This window comes from Mobula birostris, chromosome 14, assembly GCF_030028105.1.
Source record: "Mobula birostris isolate sMobBir1 chromosome 14, sMobBir1.hap1, whole genome shotgun sequence".
Taxonomy (NCBI): Eukaryota; Metazoa; Chordata; class Chondrichthyes; order Myliobatiformes; family Myliobatidae; genus Mobula; species Mobula birostris.
In genome coordinates this window covers 24,644,966-24,672,342 of record NC_092383.1, presented here as the reverse complement: position 1 = coordinate 24,672,342, position 27,377 = coordinate 24,644,966, and the positions used below count along the sequence as shown (strand labels likewise).

The following is a 27,377-nucleotide window of genomic DNA, read 5'->3' as shown; positions in this document are numbered from 1 at the left end:
CATAGTTAATTTATATAGACATGCAAAGCTGATCTTCAGAATAAATGTACAAAAGACTCTGGAGTGAAATTGAAGTGAAGACAGACATATATTTAGTGCCTCTCATCACCACAGGATATCCCAAAGTACTTTGCAGCTAATAAAGTTATATAAAAACATGGCAGCCAATTTGCACACAGTAATATCTCACAACAGCAACATGCTAATCCTTTTTTTTTGTAATTTGGTTAAAATATAATCGTTGGTCAGGGTGATACCTCCTAATCTTTTCAAAATAATACCAGAATCTTGCACACCCATCTAACAAAGCAGGGGGAAACTTTGGTTACCAATTCCTTCAAAACAGCATATTCTGATCCTAAAGAAATTTCCTTAGTGCTGTATTATTTTGGTCTAGTTTAAGTCTCTGAAGTAAGAAACAGCTTGATAAATTCCAATTAAGCCATGCTGGCCATTGCCATTAATATTGCTACTCTACCAAGTGCTTAACCACATTCTGAATTATGTGAATTTGTTGTTGGCTTCAGGTTTTTGATCACCTTGTCACGCTTAGGTATAAGTGCAAGAATATCCTTGTCCTTGTTTCAGTGCCCACAAACCTCATCCTTATTACCCCTCAGATAAGCTCAAACTTCAAAAATATAGTGTGTTAAGTTGCATTTTGCAAAATTGGCTTGCACTAACAATTGAAACAAGCTCACTAGAGACTTCAAACTGTATATTCACATTTGTTCAATTTTGCAATGCAAAACTTAAAGGTTTTCATTATTTGGCATTTGCAAAGTATAGAACAGGATTAAACACTTCAGAATAGATTTATTGTTGCTTAGATATTACTGAATAATCACTAAGCAATTGGAATATACATGTTAAGATTCCAAGTGCCAATCTTTAAACAGTGCTGATCTGCTAAATGTCGCTTTGTAGATAGTCTAATTTTAGACCTTGCACCATCTGCTGCACATCTCAAAAAGTGCTAATCTTCATGAATAGTTCCTTACATTATTTCTTTAATGATCATGCAGTGCCAAATAGGATATATCAAGTCCTCTGCTATAGAGGGACATCCTGCCCAGAGAACATATACATACCATACCCAGTGTTGGCCTCATTCAGGTATACCGGTTTGAGAGACTGAATGTTAGATGCCATGAAGCTATTACCTCTGCCTGGACTGGTGACATACTCTCAGGATAAGCGGTCAGCTATTGAAAACTTAAATGAGAAATCCTGAGTTGGAAATATACTCAATGGCCACTTTATTAGCTACCTTCCATTTCTAGGTTTAATGTGCTGTACATTCAGAGATGCTCTTCTGCACACTACTGCTGAAAAGCGTGATTATTGTTGCCTTCCTGTCAGCTCAAATCAGTCTGGCCATTCTCCTCTGACCTCTTGCACTAACAATGTGTCCTCACTCACTGAACTGCCATTCACTGGATTTTTTTTGTTCTTTTGCACACCATTCTCTGTAAACTCTAGAGACTGTTGAGTGGGGAAAATCCCAGGAGATCAGCGGTTTCTGAGATACTCAAACCACCGCATCTGGCACCAATCATTCCACGGTCAAAGTCACTTAGATCACATCACTTCCATATTCTGCTCATTGGTCTGAAGAACAACTGAACCTCTTGCCTGCATTGAGTTGCTGCCACATGACTTCCCCAGTATAAATCTGCATTAACAAGCAGGTGTAAAGATGTCCCTAATAAAGTGGCCACTGAATGTATATCCTCAGTGCTTCATTATTGACTGGTCTAATTCCTAGAACACCCTGTATTTTAGGGGTAGATGTACCAGAAAGGTGGTAGTTCAAGGCAACAGCTCACCATCATCTTCTCAAAAGACAACTAATGTTGGGCCAGTGACTTTTTCAATTTATGCAGAAACAGGCTTTTACACCATTTGTGGAGGGTTAGACATGGAGATGCTACCTATATCCCTGCCCTTTATCCATTACATAATATGAAGGGGTAAAATACCTTGGAAATAGAGCTTTAAAAACTTCTACGCATTTCATGTCTAGTATTCTGGAATACATGGGATATTATAATACAAAAACTGCACTAAATTTAGTTTAAAAATTATTGTAAGTAGGGAAACTGTTAATCTCTCTATTATGGAATTTCACACAGAAACTGGAAATAACTTAGCAAGATGTGTGCAGAGATCTTCCTGATTCAATGAATAACATAACAATTGAATACAAGATCCAAGCAGTAACAAGTTAAAGCCATCTGTCTTCATCGGTAGCAAACTTAACCTTCCAGTTCTGTACTATCCTGTTGCATCTTGTTTACTTTATAGTTGTAGGTTATAGAGTCATCCAGCATGAAAACAGGTCCTTCAGCCCATCAGGTTCATGCCAACCAAGATACCCTATCCACTTTATAACAGTGTTTGGCCCATGACCTTCTAAACCTTTCCAATCCAAGGGCCTGTCCAACTGCCTCTTATAAGTTGTTGGGTCAAGTGAAATATTGTATGTGCAAGATAGCAGTGGGCTACTTCAAAATTAAACCTTGTATACCAAGTTACCGAGTGGGACCCAAAGTTGAATGATTGATTATAAGATGTGATATTGATAACCGGCCTGCCATTTTCTTTTAGTTTAAAGAGACATGGGCAATGATAAAATAATGAGCAATGGGAACCGCTCCAGAATAATTTTGTAGATTATATCTCTACCCAAAACAACTCTACTATGTAAAACTAGATTGAAATATATCTACAAAAAAAAAATGTCATTACACATTTATTAGAAGCAAAATTGACTGTAGAATACTGGCACTCAAGATTATAAGTAGAGTTAAAGGAACGAGCCAATTCCACATTAATTTATATGTGGGAGCAAAAAGTGAGACAGCAGCTAGTTTTAAATCTCCTGCTCCTGTGCATTTTACAGTACTGTACCATCAAAATTATCATAACAATGATTTTCCAATTTCAGTGACTTCAAGCTCAACAAAGCTTTAAGTATTAAGTCAAGAACAGATTCTATGCTTACCCACAGGGCTGGTACCTGCACCATTTGGCATTGTAAGGTCACCCATCATTCCACCTAAAAGAAAACAAAAGTGAGATCCAATCTTTAAACAGAGGCAGAAGTTAGCAGTGTATCCATACACACACAGTTCTGGGTGGAACATCAAGATAATTTCTATTTCTTTACAGCATGAAATATGGCTTCTTCACCCTAAATCAATTCTTTCTGAAAATTAGAATACTTATTTTTCAGGCTATCTATTAAATAGACATCATTTGAATGGGTTAATATTTAAAACCATATAGAAATAATGATTATTAGAATATTTACAATAAAATTACATATTATTAGCTTGGAAACTAGTTATACATCAAGGTACATTCTATATAATGTACATTATAAAGCAACGTTAGTTACTGTAATCTGGAAATTGATTTCACAAAACAACATGATGATTATCTACTTAATGTGCATGTTATAATTAGCAAGTAATCTTTTATTTTTCAGATTGCATTACGTAACATCATACATTTCAAAGAATGTGATTAGCTTTTCTCACTCAATTTAAAACTAATATTAAGCTGATAGAAACACGTGGAGATACAATTTAAAAATTTCATATCTTATTTATAAAGAAACAAGGTTCTCAGGGTGCATAGTCAATAGACTTCTTTTGATTAGCAGCTATGGGAGTGAAGGAAGTGGAATAATCAGTGTGTGTGTATGTATGTGTACATACATACATATATATACATACATACATATACACACACACACACACACACATATACACACACACCTCCCCCCTTAAATTTAATGCTACATCTCAAAGACCTGAACTGAATATATTGCAATTGCCTTAGTTCTACACTTGTGTCTGCAATAATGGGAGCTACCAACTAACCTCAGTAAAAAGAGCAACACAAATAGGTGTCGTACAAAATAAAAGTGGGACTAAAACTTTTGCCAGACTGATAACCTACCCTGTACAAATTCTCAATATAGGTGGCAACAAACTATAAAGACTTCTGTTAAAAGTCAGGGTGAAATAACTTCATAAAGAATGTGCATACTCCAATACCACTGAGCAAATTCAAACCTCTTTTGGAAACAAGATTGTTGTGATAAACTTATTCAATTCTTTCAGTTCCGAATGCTGCCTCAATTCCAAATTTTTATTTGAACGAAAGAATAGGAGAATGATTTCCTCAGATTTCTATATATATGCTGATGCTTTTACAACAAATCTTTTGTTGCTCCATATGTGCAGCTTGACCTGCTGAGTTCCGTGTATGTGCGTGTATTCCTTTTACAACAAAGTTTTTTTTAAACTTCAGCTATTTTGAGTCTTCAGATTTATCAATTGAAAACTGCAGTTTAAACAGTAAAAGGCGAAAGTTTAAAGGCCAGAACAGAGATTCCAGAGTGTACCAACCACATTGGATGGAAATATGCATGTGTGGTGTGCTAATTTTCTGCTAAATGCTGCCAAAGCAAAAGGCTCCTGGTCTGAAAGTACGCAAGTGGAAAATGTCTCCATAGCATTATTTGAAAAAAAATGTAAACTACTATGAAACATTTAGATGAGTTAAATGTTATTTCAACGTCAGAAAGTTACTCTAGTTTGTAGTGGCTTTCTCATTTATAGAACAGCAAGCTCCCACAGCAAAAGGTTACGCCAACATACAGTATCCAACTAACTGAGAGTCCTTCTGTCTTCTTCATAGCAGTATCATTACAATGGAAAGACAGGTACCTGCATTACCAGTGCTCGGAGGTCTCTGTGGGGCACCTGGTGACATAACATTTCTGGGCAGTGTAGCCTGGGGTGGCGAAAGCATGTTGGTATCTGTTATGGATGTAGTTACCAATGAATGAGTTACAAGAGAGCTTCCTGGGTGACTGTAAGTTAACGTGTTTGGGTTGCTCACAGGAACTGCAACTGGCATTGCAAAGTTTTGAGGTTGCAAACCAGGCTAAAAAGAAATTAAAGAAAATTGAATTACTCCACAGTTAACAGTTTCATGAACAGAAGTATTTAACATAATATGTATTAAATTTTCAGAACCAAACCCACATTTCCTAAAGTGGTAAAGCTAGTACTAATCTCCCATTTGTCAAGCACAATATACAACCTTGAACACAAACACAAAAATTATTATATTCAGTTGTCCAGTCTTTCAAGGACCATTACCATTTCCCTACTCGAAAATGATTGTGATAAATAAAGTTCAGTTTATTTTGTTCTATTTCTATAAAGTGTCATCGTGTACTTAGCTGCTTTAAATACTCCAGTATATACATTGTTGCTATCCCACACCTCATTAAATTGGAATTAAAGGGATATTGTCTAACATTGACTATACTTTCACATCAAAAGCAATTTTCTAAGCTTTCATGTCACAAAGAAACAGATATGAGAACAAACCCATGAGTTTGCAATTTTCTTTGGTGAATCAACAGCTGGACCTTCAGTAAAAGTGCTGGGTCTCTGCTAGTTATCTTATGCATGTGAAGGTAATGTAATTATTAATGTTTCTTCCTTTAAAATCACCTTGGACAATTTTGCAATATCCAAATATCTAAGCTTTTTGAATATTTAAATATTTAATCATTTAATACTGATTCAAAGAGGACATGACCTACAATTTAAGTAATTGTCTAACTTAACGAATCGCTGGTGACCAGGCAATAGGATAAGAGTACCAATTCACACTGCCGAAATTAAAGATCACAGTATTTACTGTACTATTTATCAGGAACTCTGTATAATTCATGCCTAAAATATCTTTGATAATATTGCTAAGCTTGTTAAATATAGAATTCTAATTTTCAATTTCGTGTCTGCGATTTGGGACTTGGAAGCATATTTTTTTTCCCAGTTTTGGTGTTATCTATTGCCAAGTACAATCAGCACAAAGGTAACAGATTATGCAAACTCAGTTCAGTGCTAAAAACGTAATGCTCCCAAGTAGAATTATTTTTTTATGAGCCAGTGCAACATGAAACTATGCATCAGCATGAATGAATAGAAAATATAAAAACTACTTAGCTTTTATGTAAATACATCATTGCAACTTCACCACAGCTAAGAATATTTCTCAATCACCACAATTATAAAGGAAAATAGTAAAATTCTAGGTCAGGCAATAAAACAGGAACTCTGTAATAAAAGTTTCATACTGTACTGTGGCAAAGCTATTAATAAGTGACATTTGTATTCAAAATTGATTTTTTCCAAAATGTAAAATTTGCAAGGAACCATGGAAAATTTAAATTTACAAATCATCAACTGGAGCAAAATAACATATTAAAGGAAACTCACAAAGATGCATTGGACATTTAATTTTATTTGACCTGATGCTGTTGTTACAGTAGAGAAGCAGTAAGTTTCCTTGATTTTAACACAATTTGGAATAAAATATGAACTGGATATTAAATTCCAGATTAGAAGTAACCTACAAGCACAATTATAATTCTGGGTCCAAGTTTCAAATTCCAAAATTCTTGTGCTAGACCATCCTACTATAAAATAACCCAGCACATTTTAGAATGCACATAGAAATTCAGATTCGAAAGGCAAAGCAGAGCATCATAAAACTGAAAAATTATAATTTGCTGAACTGGAACTAATTTGTTTGCTTACTTGCTTGTAACGTTTTTACCTTTCATTCTGCAATCAGCTGCAGATCATTTAAAGGCCGGAAACATGAAGCTAACATTTAACAACTGACAGATGCCCCAGAAAATATGTCTAAACTTTATGTAATTACAGTTATGAACTGTGTGTTGTGGTAACATTCCTATTGCACTCTTTCATATTGAATGATACTAAATAAAACTTTAAAGATTTACTAGTCAGAAAATACCCACCCACACATATCTGGAAAACTGACGTTATAAATCAGTGTAGCTCAGCATCTGTGGGTCATTGGTATAATTTCTACACAGAGCCCTCAAATACTTGGGAAGAAAGGTCTTTGGGGATGCATTAAAGATTATTACCTGCTGGTTTTACTCACATCCGCCTGTGGGTTGTCAATGACACTGAAGTGTACAGGTGGGCGCAGTGGTCCACACTCCCTCATATGCTTAAGGCTAATGACCAATGAAAATCTCCCCTCACACTCTCCTGAGAAAGGCAGTCACACTGGGGGGCAATTTTGCACGCAAACACCTGGGTCTGATTGTTTATTCCTCACATGCAAGCCAGGCGGGGCGTGTTAACAGCTCTCACAGCTGTGCCCAATCACATCCTTATTCATAAGCCTAGAAAAGTTAGTAGTTTTAAAAACCTTGCAGTTATTTTTTTCCCCACTCATGCTGAGAATGATATTCAATCCATGTCTAAGGATTCACTAATTCAGAAAAGACCTGGGGGAGGGGGGCAGAATTTCAGACCTTCCTAGTTTCCTGCACTCTGCTGCAAAGTAAATGGATCCACTCTCTGATCCACTGTGGAACACAAGGAGAATACATGACAGAAAAAATTACTGGGGAAGGGGATTGTTTCAGGAGACTTAATTGCCTGAACAGCCTCCTTCTGTGACCATAAGGAAATATCAAAGGAACTGTCACCCAAGGTTACACCTGGTTACATCCAAGGTGCACTTACAAACCTGTAAGAAATCTCCTTTGCAGTTCACTACATTGGCGCCAGCATTGTCTGTGTGGTTAATAGCAAGAAGGGGATAGTCTGGTGTATTGAGCAAAGATTAATTCAGAAAACTGGGAGGTAGTGCTTGTGAGGAGGTGCAACGAGGCAAGGAAAGGGAAGGGAATGAGTAAAAATAAGGGAGAATACCAAATGGAGAAGAACACATCCACACAGACTTAATTGAAGTAGGACATCAATGTGTTTAAAATGACATGTAGGATATTTTGCATTATTCTCTGAGGTACACAAGGAGGTTATTAAAAAGAGCAAAGAGATTATTAAGACTGCATACTCAGCTGGCTAGATCACAAGTTGAGTGCTGTGTGGAGCTCTGGTCACCATGTGACAGGAAACATGTGACTGAAGTGTGTGTGTAGGAGGTTGACAACGTTACCAGGAAAAGAAGTTTGAACTTTGAAATTGGATAAACTGGCATCATTTTCTTTGGAACAGAGGAGGGTGAGGAAAATAAAACAGGGTTGTTCAAATTTATGAACCACCTGAAAAAAAAAATAGGAAATATTCATTTCCACTAGCAGAAGGGGACAAAAATCTGAGGTGGGGGGGGGGGAGCTGGTGGGGGATTTAAATAAATTGATAGGAGGATTGAAGAGAAGGATTTTCCTTTCATCATGGTGGGTAGGTAGAGTTCTAGAATTAACTGCTCTAAAGGGCAGTCAAGGCAGAAATTCTCAACACACTTAAACTTGAGGGGTAGTGATCTGAAAGGCTGAGCACTGGTGCTGGGTGACAGCATCATGTACTTATTTATTTATCTAGAGATACCGCACAGTAACAGGCCCTCCTAGCCCAATGGGAACATGCCACTCAATCACACCCACGTGACCAATTAACCTACTAACCTTTGGAAAATGGTAGCAAACTGAAGCACCTGGAGAAAACCCATGCAGTCATGGGATAGAACATACAAACAAACCCCTTACAGACAGTGGTGGAATTGAACCTGGGTCATAGGCGCTACAGCAACATCACGCTAACCATTAAACTACCACGCATTATGGATAGATTTTTTTTAAAAAAATACACAAGTGGCACGGACTTGGTGGGTCAAATACACTCCTCCTGTGTGGAACAACTTAGAACAAACACACACCATGTCCAGTGCAAATGTTAAAGAAAATTATTTTCTTCTTTAATTCACATACACACCACATCATTATGTGTCAGGGTGATAATGAGATGAAGTTCTTAATAATGCTCAAGGCATGCAATAACTGAAATTTCAAGCGATGGTAAGGTGATTCTAGGTGGTTTAAGTTAGTTCTAAATCAGCCTCTGAGATTAGGTACACGTTTTGCAAGTTAGGTGTTATGCTTTGTATCCCTTCGCCATGTTCCGTTATCTTCATGCAGCCTTCTTCAGTCACAGAGCAGGCAATAATATAGCAAGGAAATCAAAGTCTTCTCAAGCAAGAGCACCACGTGCCAAAATCTACTTACTGCGAGTTTGTGATTCCTCATCATGTTATCAAACTCTTCATTTATTTTTTTATATTTTTCCTCTGTGTGGGGGGTGAGCACGTATGAGGAGTCAGGCTCCGGACTGTCGCAACCTCTGTGTTCTTTCTTGTTAAGCGCCTAGCAGATTTAAAGAATCAACACAAAGAATACCAGATGAAGGTACTTACACCATATCGCTTGAACATTACATCATTATCTTCATTAATCTTTCTGTATTTGTCCTCCATGAGCGGACTGTGCTCAAAAGAATCATCTGGGTCTGGGCTATCACAGTCATTATGTCCTTTCTTTCTTAAGGTCTGAAATACAATTGGAAAATTCACACAAAACTACAAACCTGCTGTGATAATAACTGTTCACTGATAGTTTAATAACTAATGATGCCCTCTCCCACCACCACCACCACAAAGCTTACTGGGGTGCAAAAATCAGGCTTGATAGCTTCTACATTTTGGGTGTCACTCAAAACAGCCGGACTCCAAATTGGCACATACTGTGGATGCACACACTTCTATCAGAGAAAACCCTAGACTCAGTGTTAGTGCACATACATCAGAAATATGAAAGGCAAGCACATCATCCTCTCTATAAGACGGATGTCATACCAATACTGCCATTCTGGCACTCTAGCTAACACTCTCAATCAACTAGGCAGGTATTAAGCATCAGGAAGGAGACCCCAGCACCATTACTTCAGTGGATTCACAACCCTTTTCACATTAGTTGCTAGCTGATTTCTTCTGGTTTGTGCTATAGTTTTACAGATGGTGATTGCATTATAGTTCATGCAAGTTTATAAAGCCCACAGGGATTGCTAGAACAGGTGCTATAGATTAGATTTCCTGTCTTCAGAACCTGCATAATCACTAATTCCCAAATTTGAGGTATCTTACTGGGCACTCCTGTTAGAATGCAACATGTCTTTGAGAATGAGTGGAAGGCATGGAGAGCAGAATTAGCAGCCGAAGAATATGCTCGGGGGTGGGGGGGGGGAAGAGGAGAAGGGGAGGTGAGATGTGGGGGGGGGGGAGAGAGAGAGAGAGAGAGAGAGAGAGAGAGAGAAAGAGGAAAAAAGAGAGAGAGAGAGAGAGAGAGAGACAGAGACACACACACACACACACACTCACTGGGGGGGGGGGCAGAGCTAAAGAAATGCAGACCTTTGAGAGAGACAGACCGGGATGAGTGGTGGGGTAAAGAGACACAGACTGGGGTGGGGGGGCAAGAGACACCGGGGTGGGGGGGGTGTGCAAGAGAGACAGACCCGTGGGGGTGCGCAAAAGAGATAGACCTGGGGAGGGGCAAGAGAGACAGACCCAGGGGGGGAGGGAGCAAGAGAGGGGAGAGTCGCAAGAGGGAGCGACATCAAGAAACTATGACCTACTGTTTATTTCAGGAGTAATTCTCTTGTGTGAAACCCTATAAGGATCAATGTGCACCCTTGCATAAAGGCGTCTTCAGTAAAATCAAACTGTAAACTGGTTTGAATGTAACTAAGCTTTAAAATGGTGCGAGGAAGGTGCAATCTTTGGGCCTTCTGCTCATGTGTTAGAACTGCCAGCTGTGCAAAGGAATCTGTACAACAAGGAGGCAGCACAAGATGACAAAATGGCTGCATGGCCAGTGAATGCTTTCACAAATCTGCAATGAAACCTAGAAGTTGTTTTCTTTAGACTAATTAAGCATGGCAATAGCAACACTTCTTACACAAATGATGCAGGCTATTGCATATGGTTACAAGCCAATTGCTTGCATCAAAAATGTAACGATGTATAGAGGTGGAGTATTAGGTGTTTATGAATTAAAAGAAAACAATCTCATCAGAGCAACACACACAAAATGCTGGGGGAACTCAGTATTTCCAGCATCTGCAGACTTTCTTGTGTTAATAATCTTACCATACAAGCAGCTTTAATTTTTTAATTGCACAAGTTTGCCTTCAGTGGTAGAGATATATAAGCAGCTTTAACTAATTGCCTTTATTTGGAATGTATCCTTTCCTGAGATCTTCATCAGAATGCTATCAAACAGTAATTGACATCAAACAACTGAAATAAATATCAGGGCTGGCAAGCAAAAGCTTGGTTGGTCTTAAGGGTAGATTTTAAGGAGGACCTCAGTGAAGAAAAAAAGCACAGATACGAGGAGATTCAGGAAAAGATCCAGATATTAGGATCTTAACCGCTGAAGGAACAGCTCCAGTGATGCAGCAATTAAAATCAAAATGCTCAGAAGAGCCAAGTTGAGGAAATAATTTCTCAGAGAATTATAGGGCTAGAGAAAATGATGTAATGGGGAGAAGGCAATGAAGGGATTTGAAAACAAACTGAGAATTTTAAAGTTTAGACTAATGTAACTCAAAAAAAAACAGATGAATGAGACCATAAGACATAGAAACAGAATTAGGCCATTCTATCATGGCTGATTTATAATTCCTCTCAATTCCATTCTCTTGCCTTCTCCCTGTAACTTTTGACACCCTGACTAATCAAGAACCTATCAACCTCTGCTTTAAATATACCCAATTACTTGCCTCTACAGCTGTCTGTGACAATGAATTCCACAGATTCACCACTTTTTGGCTATTGAAATATTTCCTCAACTCTGTTCTAAATGTATGTCCAGCTATTCTAAAGGCTGATTTATACTTGTGCGTACGAGCTTACGCCATAGCCTACGCAAGTGGGCTATGCTGTTGTGAGCATTTATACTTGTGCGTTGGCGCGTCTGTGTCGCTCTGCAATTCACCGCCAAAACACTAGTTGGCGGTGGTGTTTCTATGCCACTGTGTTGAGTTTCTTCGTGTTGAAACTCAACACGAAGAAACTCAAACTTCAAACAATGGCGACTGAAACTGAAGGAGGGTGAATTTTCTGTGCTTGTCCGGCCACTGAGAGACATGGACAAGGAAATGCATTTCAAATATTTTCAGATGTCGGCAGGTAGATTTGATGATTTGGTTCATCGTCTTCAACCGTTTATTTTGCATCAGTGTACACACAGTGTACTCAGAGACTGGCAATCACCATTCGAGTTTTAGCTTCAGGTGAAAGTCAACAGGCTGTAGCAGCTAGATACAAACTGGCGTCAAGCACAGGGTCCTCCATAATTTCAGAGGTCTGTAAAGCTTTATGGAAAGCATTGCAGCCAGAGTTCCTTCCCTGCCCTTCATCACCCAATGGGAAGCTATTGCAGCGTTGGAAGAAATGCGATGCTACCAAGCGGACCAATCACAGTTGTTGCGGTCTGCAACGCCGCTACGCGTAGTTACATTTTGGGAGAGGTGCGCATTAGGCTACGGCATAGGGTTCAGCGTAGATACTGTGTAGGGTTCGTGGCTACGCCGTACCTATGGCGTACATTTAACGTACAAGTATAAATCAGCCTTAAGGGTGCTTAAGGGTCCTAGACTGAACAACTATAGGAAAAATCCTCTCCACATCCACTCTATCAATGCCTTTCAATATTCAATAGGTTTCAGATCCCCCTTCTTTCTTTTAAACTCCAGTGAGTACAGGCCCAGAGCCATCAAATGCTCCTCTTCCACACCTGGAATCATTCTCGTGAATGTCCTCTGGACCCTCACCAATACCAACTCATCTCTTCTTAGAAAAGAGGCCCAAAACTGCTCACAATGCTCCAAGTGTGGTCTGAGCAATGCCTTAAAAAACCTCAGCATTACATCCCTACTCTTGTAGTCTAGGCCTCTCAAACTGGATGCTAACGTTGCATATTCCTTCCTTACCAGTGACACAACCTGCATGTTATTATTTAGGGAATCCTGCACAAGGACTCCAAAGTCCTTTTGCACCTCTGATTCTGAATTTTCTCCCTGTTTAGAAAATAGTGTACTGTATACCTTTATTCTTTCTATCAAAGTGCACGCCCATACACATCCCTATACTATATTCCATCTGTCACTTCTTTGCCCATTCTCCTAATCTGTCTCAGTCATTCAGCAGACTCCTCCTTTATGAACACTACCTGCCCCTCCACCTATCTTCATATGGTCCACAAACTTGGCCACAAAGCCATTAATTCTGTCATCCAAATCATTGACATATTGTATAGCATGAACTAAATCAGACACTGGCAGGAGTTTTCAATTACCTCAAATGTATGGAGTAGAATACGTGAAAGGCTATACAGCGCGCTTTGGAATCATCAAATCCGGAAATAGGAAAGGAAGGGATAAAGGTTTCAACAACAGACTAGCTAGGCTAATTTTAGAAAAATAAAGTGTCCTTACTGCTGGCAAGGATTTGTGGATGGAAGCTTATCTTGGAGTCAAATGAGATTGTATATAGTCTTAGAGAGTTTCAGATGGTTGCCAGTGTTAGGAATGGAGTTAACAGTTTGAAGACAGAATGCACAGCAGGTACCAAAGAAAACAACTTCATTGATCATCCATCAGTTAAATCAGGTATATCATGATCAATGGAACTAAATAGTAAATGTATTACATTACAGGCAACTGATGTTACTGCCTACAACAAACTACAAGAAGCCTTCTGTACCAAGGTTACATTAAATTTAGGAATGCAAATCATAACCAAACTACACAAACTAAGGTCTAATGGCTGCTGGGCACTTCCAATCCGCTCCGGCCTCCCCAGGGCTGGATAACAGGGAACGTTTACATGTGTATATCCCCATAGACGCCCTGAAGCAGGGGTTCCCAACCTTTTTTTAATGCCATGGACCAATACCATTAAGCTAGGGGTCCGTGGACCTCAGATTGGGAACTCCTGCTCTAAAGTAATGGGAAGAACCTAGGGGTAAAAGTCTAGATGCTGGACCAAATTGAGCAATTCCATGCTTATTCTCACAATTGTTAGTTAAATTATATTATCCATAAAACTTTACCCCAGTTTTCAGGTTAGAGTCTCTTTATTGTCCGTAATACACACAACATGCTTGTTTTTATATATTTTGATAGAAATTAATAATCTGGTAGTGAGGTCTACAGCCTACCACAATATTATTATTAAAAGTGCTTAACAAATTATTTCACTATAAATATTGTCATACCCCTTTAAGTAAGCACCACACTGCTGGATCAGTGTTCTTGCTGAGACTGACAAATTCCAAATAAGAATTTGATGCGACAATGTATTAAGCAGGAAATGGAAAAATAGCTTGCGCATCACTTGCGTGATTGCAAAGCCTGCAGTGTATTTTTCAAATTCATCTGATGTGCCAAATGGAAAATCCACTCCACTTCTCTCTTGATGAGCATTTGTGACTTGATCTTTTCCCCAACACTTACGATTTGCAATATGGGAACTGGATTTTCCCATGTTAGGTTGGATCATGATGGATCCATACCAATGGCTGGAGTCACCCATTCGAGGCAAGGGCCCCTCATCCAGACCAAAGGAAAGACAATCATACTGACCTAACTCACCCTGGAGACAATAGGCAAGGGATCAAGATGCATACCAGTGTGGTCCCATTTCTGCCATGCCCCTGACTGGCTAAGTTTGGGGTGAAACTTTGGCTTCTGTCAAAGGCTTAATTTATTTTCAAATAACTTATTTAAGAATGATTAATAACATGAATATTTCAAAAGCACTAACTAAAATGAAATAATTGAAAGCAATCTTCCCCATTCCTCCTATTTTGCAAGCTAATAATCTTGAATGAAATGACTGCTGGTGTACATGCTACCCAGGAAGAGCTACCAGAGGATATTGGATAATGATTCCTCAGTATAATATTTGGAAACCTGGTCTCCACATGGAATGGGGAGGAGGAATGAATGCAGCACCACCTGTGACAGAGCAAGTGCAACTTAGTGGATTCACTCCAGTCAGGATTTATTTTTGCTGGAATAGCTGAATGCCAGCAATTTTCTCCTGAACCTCAGTAAAGAAGTATCCATCCCCATTTACGTTCTGATATCCTCTGGTGTGCTTCCAGTCATCCCCAAGTTCTAAATGCCTTACCTGTCTCACTCCCTCATGCCCTACATCCAGCCATTGTGATTGAACGGGCAGGGAAGAGGACAGAATGAAGGGGTAAGAGTAAACACTGAGGGCCAGAGTATGCATTATTGTCAATTCAAAGACCGTCATGGTTAATCTGGCCGTGAAAATGGCTGAGCAAGACTGAAATGGGTTGCATGACTGCGAAAAGTAAAGGTCTCCTAATTTATTCCCCAGCAGCAGTCTCCCCAATCAACATTTTGGCAGATCTACAATCAAGATTTTGCTATAGATACATGTCTGAGACAGCAACTGGCATTCATGGGTCAATATTTATAAAATGGTAGTCAGGCCGGTGTTTGACCCTGTACATATCAACAAAGCTTCCAGTGCCAAGGTATTATGACTTAATATTCTGCCAACATGCTTAAAGCAACTGGCTGGAAGCATAGAATCAACCAACTCTTGGCTCTTTGCCGCAAAGGGCTTCAAGGGAAATCACTAGAGGTTAGAACCAAGCATCTTCCCTCTAAGATAAGCAGAATGGCATAAAGAAAGATTCATCAGCAGACTAGGTTACCTTCTCTTAAGTAACAAGCTTTGGAGTAGAACAGGCAAACTCTGATTACTCTGGAAGGACTCAATATTTAGTTCTTTCATATCATTCATTAAATGTAGGTAAGAAAGCAACTTCTTAGAATAGCAAATTCTGTGTTTTTTTTTAAATAATTTTGCCTCAAATACCAATAAAATTAAAAGGTACATGAAGTTTTCTAAAGTACTTTTATACAATACCACAGAATTATTACTCTTGTACTGCCATAAGATATTGGAAGACAGGTTTCAGTTAGTCTATTGCACTTATTGTCTGAAAGCCACGCAAAAGACAAGTTATTATTGATAGTATGGTATTCACAAGGACTTCTCATTCTGTTTCTTAAATTTCAGTCATAAGACCGCAAAGAGTTAGGATGCACAGCACTGCTCCCTCCCCGTCTCCTCAACAAGGGTGAACCTAGGGCTCTGTGTATAGCCTATTGCTGTACACTCTGCTCATACAACTGCACCCGAGTAACCATATTGTCAAGTTCGCTGATGACACAACAGTGGCAGGGCTCATCACCAACAACAATGAGACGGCATGCAAACAGGAGGTGGAAAAGCTTCAGGCCAAATGACCTCTTTATTAATGTCAACAAAATGAAGGAGATGGTTATCGACTTCAGAAGAAATCGCACCACTCACACCCTTTTTTTTAAACATCGGCTGTACAGCAGTGGAAACTACAAGCAGTTTCTCACATCTCACACAACCTCTCAAGGTCCCAAAACATATTGTACATAATCAGGACGCTCATCAGTTTTCTAAGTCCAAAGAGAGCTGTGTTATGCACATATACAGTTACGTCCTTTTACAGATGCAACGTAGAGCACATCCAAACATGCTACATTACCACTTGATACAGAAACTACACTGTGGCGGACAGGCAGGCTCTACAATAGGCAGTCAAAACTACCCAATCCATCACCAGCACCAGCCTACCTGCCACCAAGGACACATGTACAGAAAGGTGCTGAAAAAGGGCCAGTAACATTATGAAGGATCCCACTCACTCTGCTCATGAACTCTTTGTCCCAATCCTATCAGGGAGGAGGCTATGTAGCATCCACGCCAGGACCACCAGACCTTAAAATCGGTTACTTGCCCTAAGCAGTAATGCTGAATAGAACATCTGCCCACTAACCCACCCCTCCGTACCTCACTCCCCCCACCAACAATATTTATCATTTCCGGTCAGAGTCAGCTTATAAAGCATATTTCATAAGCAACTATGCGGTTTGAGTTTTTCTTTATATAAAGTCCTACTCAACATAATTAACTCTACAATAACCTCTTCCAGGTTGAGTCAATAGTGAAGAAGGCGAACGCAATGTTGGCATTCATTTCTACAGGATTAGAGTATAGGAGCAGGGATGTGATGTTGAGGCTCGTTGAGGCTCTATAAGGCGCTGGTGAGACCTCACTTGGAGTACTGTGGGCAATTTTGGTCTCCTTATTTAAGAAAGGATGTGCTGACGTTGGAGAGGGTACAGAGAAGATTCACTAGAATGATTCTGGGAATGAGAGGGTTAACATATGAGGAACGTTTGTCCGCTCTTGGACTGTACTCCTTGGAGTTTCGAAGAATGAGGGGAGACCTTATAGGAACATTTCAAATGTTGAAAGGCATGGACAGAGTGGATGTGGAAAAGTTGTTTCCCATGATGGGGGAGTCTAGTACGAGTGGGCATGATTTAAGGATTGAAGGGCGCCCATTCAGAACAGAAATGCGAAGAAATTTTTTAGCCAGAGGGTGGTGAATCTATGGAATTTGTTGCCACGGGTAGCAGTGGAGGCCAAGTCATTGTGTGTATTTAAGGCAGAGATTGATAGGTATCTGAGTAGCCAGGGCATCAAAGGTTATGGTGAAAAGGCAGGGGAGTGGGACTAAATAGGAGAATGGATCAGCTCCTGATAAAATGGCAGAGCAGACTCGATGGGCCGAATGGCCAACTTCTGCTCCTTTGTCTTATGGTTTTATGGTCTAATGAGAAGCTGCAGTCACAATCAAATTGCAGAGTGAGTGCAAAGTGCTTTGACTTCAAACCTACAGGGTAGTTAGTGTGTAAATGTTCTGGATTCTTGCATCAGGAGCTGATTTGACACCAGAAGGAAGCTCAGTACGACTCCCAAGAAGAGACTGCTCATCTGTTTTGCTTAAGAATCATCTTGGACCACGGCACCCAATTTACACTCCAAGATTAGCGCTGGTGAGAAGCTTTGTACAGACAATAAATTTGCAGAGTGTGAACTCACCCTTAGAGGAAACATAATTAACACTAAAACAAATAGGAAAAGCAACATTTCTTTGCATTTTCATGACTCATTTTATACTGATCTTCTAAACTGCATAGTGCTGAAAAATATCTACCCTGTTGTTCCAAATAGGGTTCCATTGCAGATTAGAGCAATCAATATCCTGAGTGGTCAACTCCTCAGCTTGGACTTTTAGTTTCTTACAACTGTTACTGATAAGTTACAATTTTTTTAAAAAAAGATAATATCAGTGTTTTTGAATTGTATATCACCTGGTACAGTACATATAGTATATCAACAAATAGAGTGTGGTTTATTTGTGGGTTTAAATATATATGACCTCCTTTCCATCTAATTTTCTGTGTACTAACTTGAATTATTTATGCCTCAGTTTACCATGGACATTTTTTATTTTCAAGGTTTAATAAAAATGAAGCAGCATTAGACTATGATTGCCTTTAATGTGTTCATGCAGTTGTCATATATAACTAGAGGTTTTGAAAACATATCATGCAGAATTTAAACAAAGTTTAATGTCAGAAGACAATAATATTGTCACTGAAATTATACTCACACATAGGCAGAGCATATTTTTAAAATCACTCTCCTTTACCATCTAATAGGACATGCAAACAAAGGTTAGCAGGCCAGTTAAACAAGGAAAACTATGAAATCTGATCACAGAAGCTTATCACAAACATCCCAGTTTCTGGTTTATCCAAGCCGAGTTACCAATTGTGAAGAAATGGGTCGATGTTGTTAACTTGAATTTTATTTAACAACAAAGAACTGGGATTCTTTTAGTTCAGGAAGTCTGGGATTTAGAGGATGCTGCAGCTAGATGCATTTCCAGCATAACTTTGGCCAGGATAAGCAAGAGTATTCTACCACATCACTACCACCCCTCCCTCCCTGCAGTCAATTAAGCAAACATGGTATGATCTACCCAATTTCTCAACTGTGTATTTTCGCATTGTAGTTAAGATTCTGAATTGGCATTTGTAGACATGGCCTTTTGAACTGAAGACACAGCCAAATTCAGACCTGGCAGAGGAGAAATCTAATTTAATTAAAGCTAGATCCTTAATGGTATGCATGAAACTTTCAGATCGTTATAAAAAGATACCCCGGTTCACTTGTGTACTTTGCAGAGGGCAATTTATCTTGCTTTCTTGGCCTGGCCCATATACAACTCACAACTGTATATTTAGAAGGGTCTGCATCTTTCCAGGATTTTCAGATTTCCTTTGAAAATTAACGGTTGATTTTAATTATCAAGTGACTTTATGCTCATAAACACGAATTGCAGGGTGTACAATTTCTTGAACAATTAATACAATATTGAAATATTCTAATCACTATATAAAGTTCTGCTTCTTTTCTGTTAGATACAAATTAAGATTTCACATAACATCCTGAGTGATCTCCAGCCTGGTCCACAGTACTGTGCAGAAGTCTCAGGCAAATGTTAAGAATAAAACCTGTAAAGCGACGATGGTTTCGAAAATAATGATAAGGGTCTACAAATTTATTTTTTTTAAATCACTATAAGGAGCAGTGAACAGTAAAATGCTAAATCAAATCACTAGTTGTTGTGGCCAAACTTTGCCTTTAAAACTGCAACAATTCACAATATACTGTTGTGCTGTTTTATATATTTTTAAAAAAAAATCAGCTGGTTGTTCCAAGCATTTTGGAGAACTTGACACAGTTCTGCAGACTTTGGCTGTCTCGCTTGCTTTTGTCTCTCCAGGTAATCCCAGACAGCCTCAATAATGTTGAGATCAGGGCTCTGTGGAGACCATATCATCTGAAACCTCAAAAAAAAACTAGGGTATCCAGAACTTTTGCACAGTGCTGTTTATCAACAGCTCAGCAAATTGATGCCAGCTTCAGCAAGTTTCAGATAGTGGTCAAGATATTCCACCTCCTCTCAAAAGGAACAACTTACAATTACTCCCCAGACATGCTGCCAGGTTGACTCATTGCCCTGGTTACAAGCAGTTATTTGTAGACAGCACATTTCTGGCAGAGTTTTCATAGAAGATAGTCACTGTGAAAACTTAAGTGATGCTAAGCAAAGGAAAGGGAGAAACATTGAAAATGGGATGGGGGAAGGTGCAGAAAGATAATAAATTTACTTCAATAAGGAGAAATTCCTGCCGAAGAAACCCATTGGCCAATGCTCCCTTCTCTCCTCCACTCATCCATGTCCACTCCTCTCTTCCTCCCCTCCCCAGCCTCTATTCTGCTCAGCAATAAGGTTGGTATTTTCCTGAACCCACCATACTAAGGACAGTGAGACTGTATCCTATCAGGCCCTGTTCCTCAATGTCCAGACAAGAAAGAACAAATATGGAACTAGGGATGGAGATGCAGTAAGGGGGTCAGTTTCTGTTCTTCCTCATCTTCCCTGTTTTTCTCTATATCTGAAATAAGACAGTGGAGCAGAAACCAACACAGCCTGTCAGTCTTCCAATGTTATAAATCTGTCACAAAACTGAATCTAAACAAACCCCCTTCTGGTTTATTACCATTTTCCACCAGCTCAGTTCTGTATCTATTCACACATTTTCATCACCTCTTATTGGTTTAATCAGATTAAATCTGTTTACTTTTACTTCAGTTTTCCATTGCCTCTCTGATCATTTTTCACTCTTTTGCAGGAGGTGAATCATGCTAATGTGCGATTCCTCACAGGGGGAAAAATATTTCACATTGAAGCAGTCACTTCACACATGCAAGTCTGCACAGAAAGCACTGCTGGCATTTTTTTTGATGATCACTGACACCATTACAACACAGATAAATCTCATCTTCATGTGATTCAAGTTGGTCAATATTTAACGATGACTCCAAAGATATCCAAGAAACTCTACATCACACATATTAAAGTTGTTCGTTCGTGTGGTAAAACATATTTCCTCTCCTTCAACTAGGCATCAGGAGATGGCGATTTACTAAGACTTCTTCAACAACACTTCCCTAAGACAGGAACCCCATGAATAAACTGAAAATAGCAGCTATCTTGTGCAAACAGCACCACTTGTAGGTTTTCTTTCAGGATGAACAACATTCAAACATGGAATATCTACCTTTATTATTACTGGGCCAAAATCCAGTAACTCCCAATACTGCAGCACCACTGGGGTTTCTACACCATACAGTCTGCAGTGATTCAAGAAAACAGCTATCATCTCATGTCCAGGTAGGGACAGACAGCACCCATATCAGCAAATGAATGATGCGTATTAGACATTGGAAATTATAGCCAGCATCTTGTACGTACATCTAGGAACGGGAAAATTGTTCAGGGCATTTCCATAGTATTGCAAATGAGATCAACCAATGTAGTACTGACACAGCCTTTATTTCAAATTCAGCATTGCAGATGGAGGATGGCAGGTAAATGTGATTGCCCTATGAAACACAACTTAGAGGTCAAAAAAAAAAGAGGAAGGGGTCTTTAGGTGGTTAAACAAAGCTTACCATTGATGGGTATTTAAATGTAGGGAGCAATATAATGGATATACAGTACTAGTGGGAAGCTCACTGCTCTGATTGGAGAACCTCGGCTACACTCTTGGTGACTTTCTATCCTCAATTTAAAGTAGAGAAGAAATTGTGGGGAGGCCCCCTGCAATTTTCTCTATATCGAGAGGAAACCTATTGGATATTGAAAAGCCTAGACAGAGAGGAGGTGGAGAGGATATTTCCAATAGTGGGGGAGTCTGGACCATAGGCACAGCCTTAGAATACAAGGACATCCCTTAGAACTGGGATGAGGGGAAATTTCTTTAGCTGGATGGTGGTGAATCTGTGGAATTCGTTTGCATGGACAGCTGTGGAAGTCAAGTCATTGGGTGCATTTCAAAGTTCAAAGTAAAATTTATTATCAGAGTATATGCATGTCACTACATATAACCCTGAGAATTTTTTCCCTGCAGGCATACTTAGCGGATCTATAGACAGTAACTGTAAACTGTTTCAATGAACAAAAAACAGTGCAAATGTAAACATAAATAAATAGCAGTAACAAGATAAAGAGTCCTTAAAATGAGACCGGTGTGGGAACACTAATCTGTTCTTGATTTGTAAGGGCTCACGGATTATGGGGAGAAGGCAGGAGAATGGGGTTATGAGGGTTAATAAACGAAGCATGGTTGAATAACAGATCTGACTCAATGGGCCAAATGGCCTATTCCGCTCCTATGTCTTATGATCTTATCATCCCTAGTTCTTCTCTCTACATTTGATAAATCGGAGGCACTTGATATACTAGATCAGGTACCTTTCAGCTACAATCCATGCTGGCATGTTTGACCTCTCCTTGGCATCTGATATGCCCATCTAATGACATCATTCTGCACAAAGTAGTCATTCCCATGATTAATGGTAATTATTAAATTAAATATGTGCTCTAAAACTGAGACTTTTCACTGAGGCTTTTCACTATAAAATGAGTATATCCAACAGTCAATTTGTAGTGACGGCAGTTAAAGTGTCCCACAAGTGTTGACTGGCCTGCGGAGCATTTCCAGCATTTATGGTTTTAGTTTAGATTTCCAACACTGCAATCTTTGCCAAGCTGATGACTTGCAGTTGAGTGGTACTTCTCATGATAATAGTAGGCAATGAATGTACTGTAGAAGATCATGGAAGGGATGGAGTGGGCAGCCAGATGACTAACATCGACCCCTACAATGACCTCTGCCCCAACATTCGCTCTCAACTCCACGACATCTCAATGGCCAACTTGCAAAAAGTCAACCAACATTGTATTGTTCCTCTTTGCAATGTCGAAGCAAGTGCTATAGGGAGTGATTCTGGTAAAATCTCACTCTATGATTCAAGGAGATAATCATCCGTACATTTTATAAAAATTAGAAAGTCTGCAGATGCTGGAAATCCAAAGTAACACACACAAAATGTTGGTGGAACTCAGCAGGTCAGGCAGTATCTATGGAAATAAATTAACAGTTGATATTTTGGGCCGAGAACCTTCTTTAGGAATGAGAAGGAAGGGGAAAGACTCCAGGATAAAAAGGAGGGGGGACAGTTAGGAGCTTAGCTGGAAGGTGATAGGTAAAGCTAGCTGGGTTGGAAAGACAAAGGGCTGCAAAAATAAGGAATCAGATAGAAAAGGAGTGTGGACCATAGGAGACCAGGAAGGAGGAAGGGTACCAGGTGATAGGCAGGTGAGAAGTCTTAAGAGGTCAGACTGAAAAATAGAAGATGACCAGAGGGAGAGGTAATTTTTTTTACTGGAAGGTAAAACTTTTGTTTTATAAGTTTTCCCTTATTCCATGTCCATCCTTTTTTTTTAAATTGCAGATCACCCAACATGCTTCACATACTATCTGTCCAGCTAGTTCACTAAGACTCCAATTTCCAACATATATGTCAAGTTCAGAGCAGGCAAAGTAAATGCTTTTCAATACAATAAGTTAAGAAGCCATCTGCTGATTCAATTGTGGTCATCATCATATACTGTTTGATCAGATAGAATTATAGTTGAGAGTTTTGAAATCTTTTTAACTTGAAGCAGAAAGTTTGCAGGTTTTGAAAGAACTTGGCATCTGTTGTGCCTTTTACATGCCAACCCTTCCTAAACATCCACTAATGTACAGGATCACTAAATTAGCACATGGTAAACAGGTGCTGTCATTTCTAACACCTGTCAGCCGTTCAAGGCCTTGATCTTCCCTCCCAGCCAATCAGCAGGATACTCTGCATACCATGGCCATACATGGTTCTGTTATTTGGTACCCTGAAGGTCATGAAGTGTGAGCCCAGCTTGTTCCTGCTGCCAACTCAGACGGTTCCCAGCATTGATATGAGTAAAGCAAATATTCAGCCTCCACTGGGAAAAACGCTCAGTGCACAGGCTTCTGCTACCATTTCTGGAAGCCGCTGCTCGATTGGACTCTAGAGGGGCTGCTGTCATCACAAAGGAGCTTGAAGCAATAGCACTCCATTAAAAGATAACATGCCATGACGCTTTACTGATATCCAAGTCATGTCACCTTATCACTTCATTTCAGCCCCAAAGCCATGAAATAATTCTGTTCTTTTTTATCATTACTCAGTGGCACAATAGCACGAGCCTTGTTCTATACACAAGAGTACATCTGGAATGCTGTATCTGTTAACAAAGCCTGGTGAAAGTACGGGAGAGATACCAACCACCATTTTCTCTGAGGCTGCATTTTTACTTTGATAAGAGCTGTACTTGGTAGAGGATGTGATTGTTGATTATAGAATTTGCAGCTCATTTAAAGTGGCTAAGTTTCCAAATTTTCTTAGTTAAAGTTATTAAACTAACAAAGAATAAATCTGCTGTGGCTTCTTTTTCACTAATCTGAACCTACTATAAAATAATAAATATAATGGTTTTGAAAAAAGATTTTTTTTCAGTAGACTTTCACGTCACTGATGCATCAGTCAAATTATTTTCACAAAATATTTTGTGTTTATTTAATATTTCATTCCTTTCATCTTGTACTTCCGAAGTAACTCACTTATGCAAAATACAATGCAATACTCTTAGACGCTCAGGTACCTCGTCACGATTACCAACAGTTTACATTTACAATGCATCCTTAAAAATCCCAGTATGCTTCACTGTGGTGCAGTCTGAAGCCTGAACATGTTAACACATGTTACAAAGACCTACTTATACAGAGGCATTTATGCTCAAACAAAATTCATCCACCCAAAGGATTATGAGGGTAGACTGTTGAATGATACTAGCTATGTAGCTAGCATCCACTGATGTAATGGTGTATAGAAATAAAGTCAGTTTCCTCTACTGGACCTGAAAATTAAAGTTCAATCAATGAAATAACCCTTGGGGAAGAAATTGGCATGAAAGTAATGTGTTATTTGAAAAACATCTGGCTCGACACACACACATGCACCCTAACAAGGGTGGGTGACAATTAACTGCCTCTGAAATGGATGAGCAAGCCAGCATCACACTCTTTTAGACAAAAATATGTAATACCTAGTGACTTTGCCAAAGACACACACAGCTCATAAATAAGTAACAAAAAAAAACTCGGAAAATTAAATGCTGCCTATTTTCCTCCGCCCACTGTAGAGGAAACTACAGTCAAGTGCTTCATCCATCCAGGACCAGATCAGGTAACTTGTCATTGGCCAGGAATGAACATGGACCATCCTCTCTCTCTGTCACACAGGCACACACCAGGCAACATTTGAACCAGAGGAAGTCCTGTTTCCCAGACTTTATCGACAGTAGTCAAGTAAATACTGATCAGTCAGGACTTCAAGTTCCTTGGCATCCATATCACAAACTACCTCATCCAGTCCCTTCACATTGATGTGATGGCCAGGAATGAACATCAGTATATACAGTTATCTGTGATGCACCTCTTGAAGTGCAATAGAAAGTATTCTGACAGGTTGCACCTCAGCCTGGTACGGCAACGGATCAACTCTTGACTGAATGAATCTACAGACAGTGGTAAACCCAGCCCAGCCCATCACAGGCTCACCAAATCTTTCCATCCAGATCATCTTTACAGCATGTTACCCGAGGAAGGCTGGCTGTATCATGAAGGATGCCTCTCACCATGGCCATTGTCTTTATTCTACTTTCTGGGGAAAGATACAGAAGCTTGAAATAGCTTCTTCCCCATTACTAGCAGACTCCTGATTCAATCACATCTTCCACAACCCCTCCCCACTAGTGCTTCCACATCCACTAACTCTTCACTCTAACTCTCCGATGGAGTCATAGAAACAGGTCTTCAGTACATCTACTCTATACTGGCCTGTTTGCCCAACCTAGCCCCATCTACCCACACCCAGACCGTAGCCCTCCATACCGCTCCTATCCATGTATCTATTAAAACTTCTCTTAAATATTGCAAATTAAACCCTGATCCAGCACTTCCACTGGCAGCTCATGCACCATCGCCTGGGTGAAGAAGTTCCACTGAAATATTTCACCTTTCACCCTAAATGTATCATCTTTAGTTCTAGTCTCACTTATTCTCTAGGGAAAAAATCTTGCATGTACTTACCCCATCTGCACCACTCATAATATTGTACATCTCTAAAACATGGGTTCCCAACCTGGGGTTCAGAGACCCCTTGCTTAATGGTATTGGTCCATGGCATTGAAAAGGTTGGGAACTCCTGCTCCAAAAGATCTCCCCTCATTCTCCTACACTGCAGGGAATAAAATCTTAACCCATTTAACATTTTCCCTACAACTCAGATCCTAATGTCTTGGCAACATCCTTGTAAATTTTTTCTGCTTTTTGTTACCTTTCCTCACGGTTATTCTTTTCGCACTACTTCAGATTGAACTATAATCTTTGCCCCATTCAGCTGTTTCACCTTAACTGTTACATTTATTGTTGCATTTGTTATTACCAGTTATGTTGTTTACTCTGTGAGCTGCAGGCAAAGGAGGAATTTGATCGCACCCTGATGCATATGAAAGAAAGTTAACTTATTTCTAATGCAGATTTGAAACGGACGAAATTGAACTTTGTACTAGATTTTATGGTTAAACAATCATTCTCCATGCACTGTTACTGCCAAATTGCCGAGGCCAATGAGAGGATCTAGCTAGCACATTGTTTGCACACTAACTGCTTGTAGGTGAAGTTTTAATTACTTATAGATCATGTTTTATATTATTCTATAAGTAACTTAAAAATATATACACATACACAAACATAAATATATTATACACACATACACTCGGTGAACACTTTATTAGGCACAGGATTGGAGCCCTGCTACCATTGCACACCCACTTCAAGGTTCCATATCTTATGCGTCAGAGATGCTGTTCTACACACCACTGTTATAACATGTGGTTATTTGAGCTACTGTCACCTTGAACCAGCCTAGTCATCACCTCTGACCTCTCTCATTAATGAGGCATTTTTACCCACAGAACTGCCGTTCACTGGATGTTTTCTTTGTTTCTTGCACCATTCTCGGCAAACTCTAGAGACTGTTCTGTGTGAAAGTCACAGATCAGCAGTTTCTGAGCTATTCAAACAACCCTGTCTGGCACCAACAATCATTCCACAGTCAAAGTCACTTGGATCGCATTTCTTCCCCAATCTGATGCTTGGTCTGAACCTCTTGACCATAGCCGCATGCTTTTATGCATTGAGTTGCTGTCACAATTGGCTGATTAGATATTTGCATTATCGAGCAGGTAGACAAGTGTACCTAATAAAGTAGTGACTGAGTATATATACACACACACACACCAAGAAACAGGAAAACAGTTAGTTTTCCAATGATCAATCTGTTCTACTTCAATTTACAAAAAAAATCCTAAAGCTTAATTTGAATAAATCATCAACCCCAAGTATCTATTTTACACTACTAATAATCATGAAAGTATTAGGCCACCAGTTCCATACACACCCTGCAATACACTGGATGGACCTTAAAAAACAGCAAATGGAGTACAG

The 27,377-nt window shown here is 39.4% G+C and overlaps 1 protein-coding gene across 8 annotated transcripts in view; it reads right to left on the bottom strand.

The window, feature by feature from the left end:
• mef2aa (myocyte enhancer factor 2aa) overlaps positions 1-27,377 on the bottom strand; it is a 192,326-nt gene that overhangs the window by 32,000 nt on the left and 132,949 nt on the right. For 5 of the 8 annotated variants that reach the window (XM_072278255.1, XM_072278256.1, XM_072278261.1 and 2 more), the window contains 3 exons: positions 9,104-9,241; positions 4,743-4,962; positions 3,008-3,061 (listed from right to left, as the gene is read on the bottom strand). In XM_072278255.1, coding sequence (XP_072134356.1) covers positions 3,008-3,061; positions 4,743-4,962; positions 9,104-9,241 — 412 coding nt within the window. Of the gene's footprint in view, positions 1-3,007; positions 3,062-4,742; positions 4,963-9,103; positions 9,242-9,291; positions 9,424-27,377 lie in introns of all 8 variants that reach the window. The other 3 variants (XM_072278260.1, XM_072278262.1, XM_072278263.1) reach the window with 2 other exon arrangements.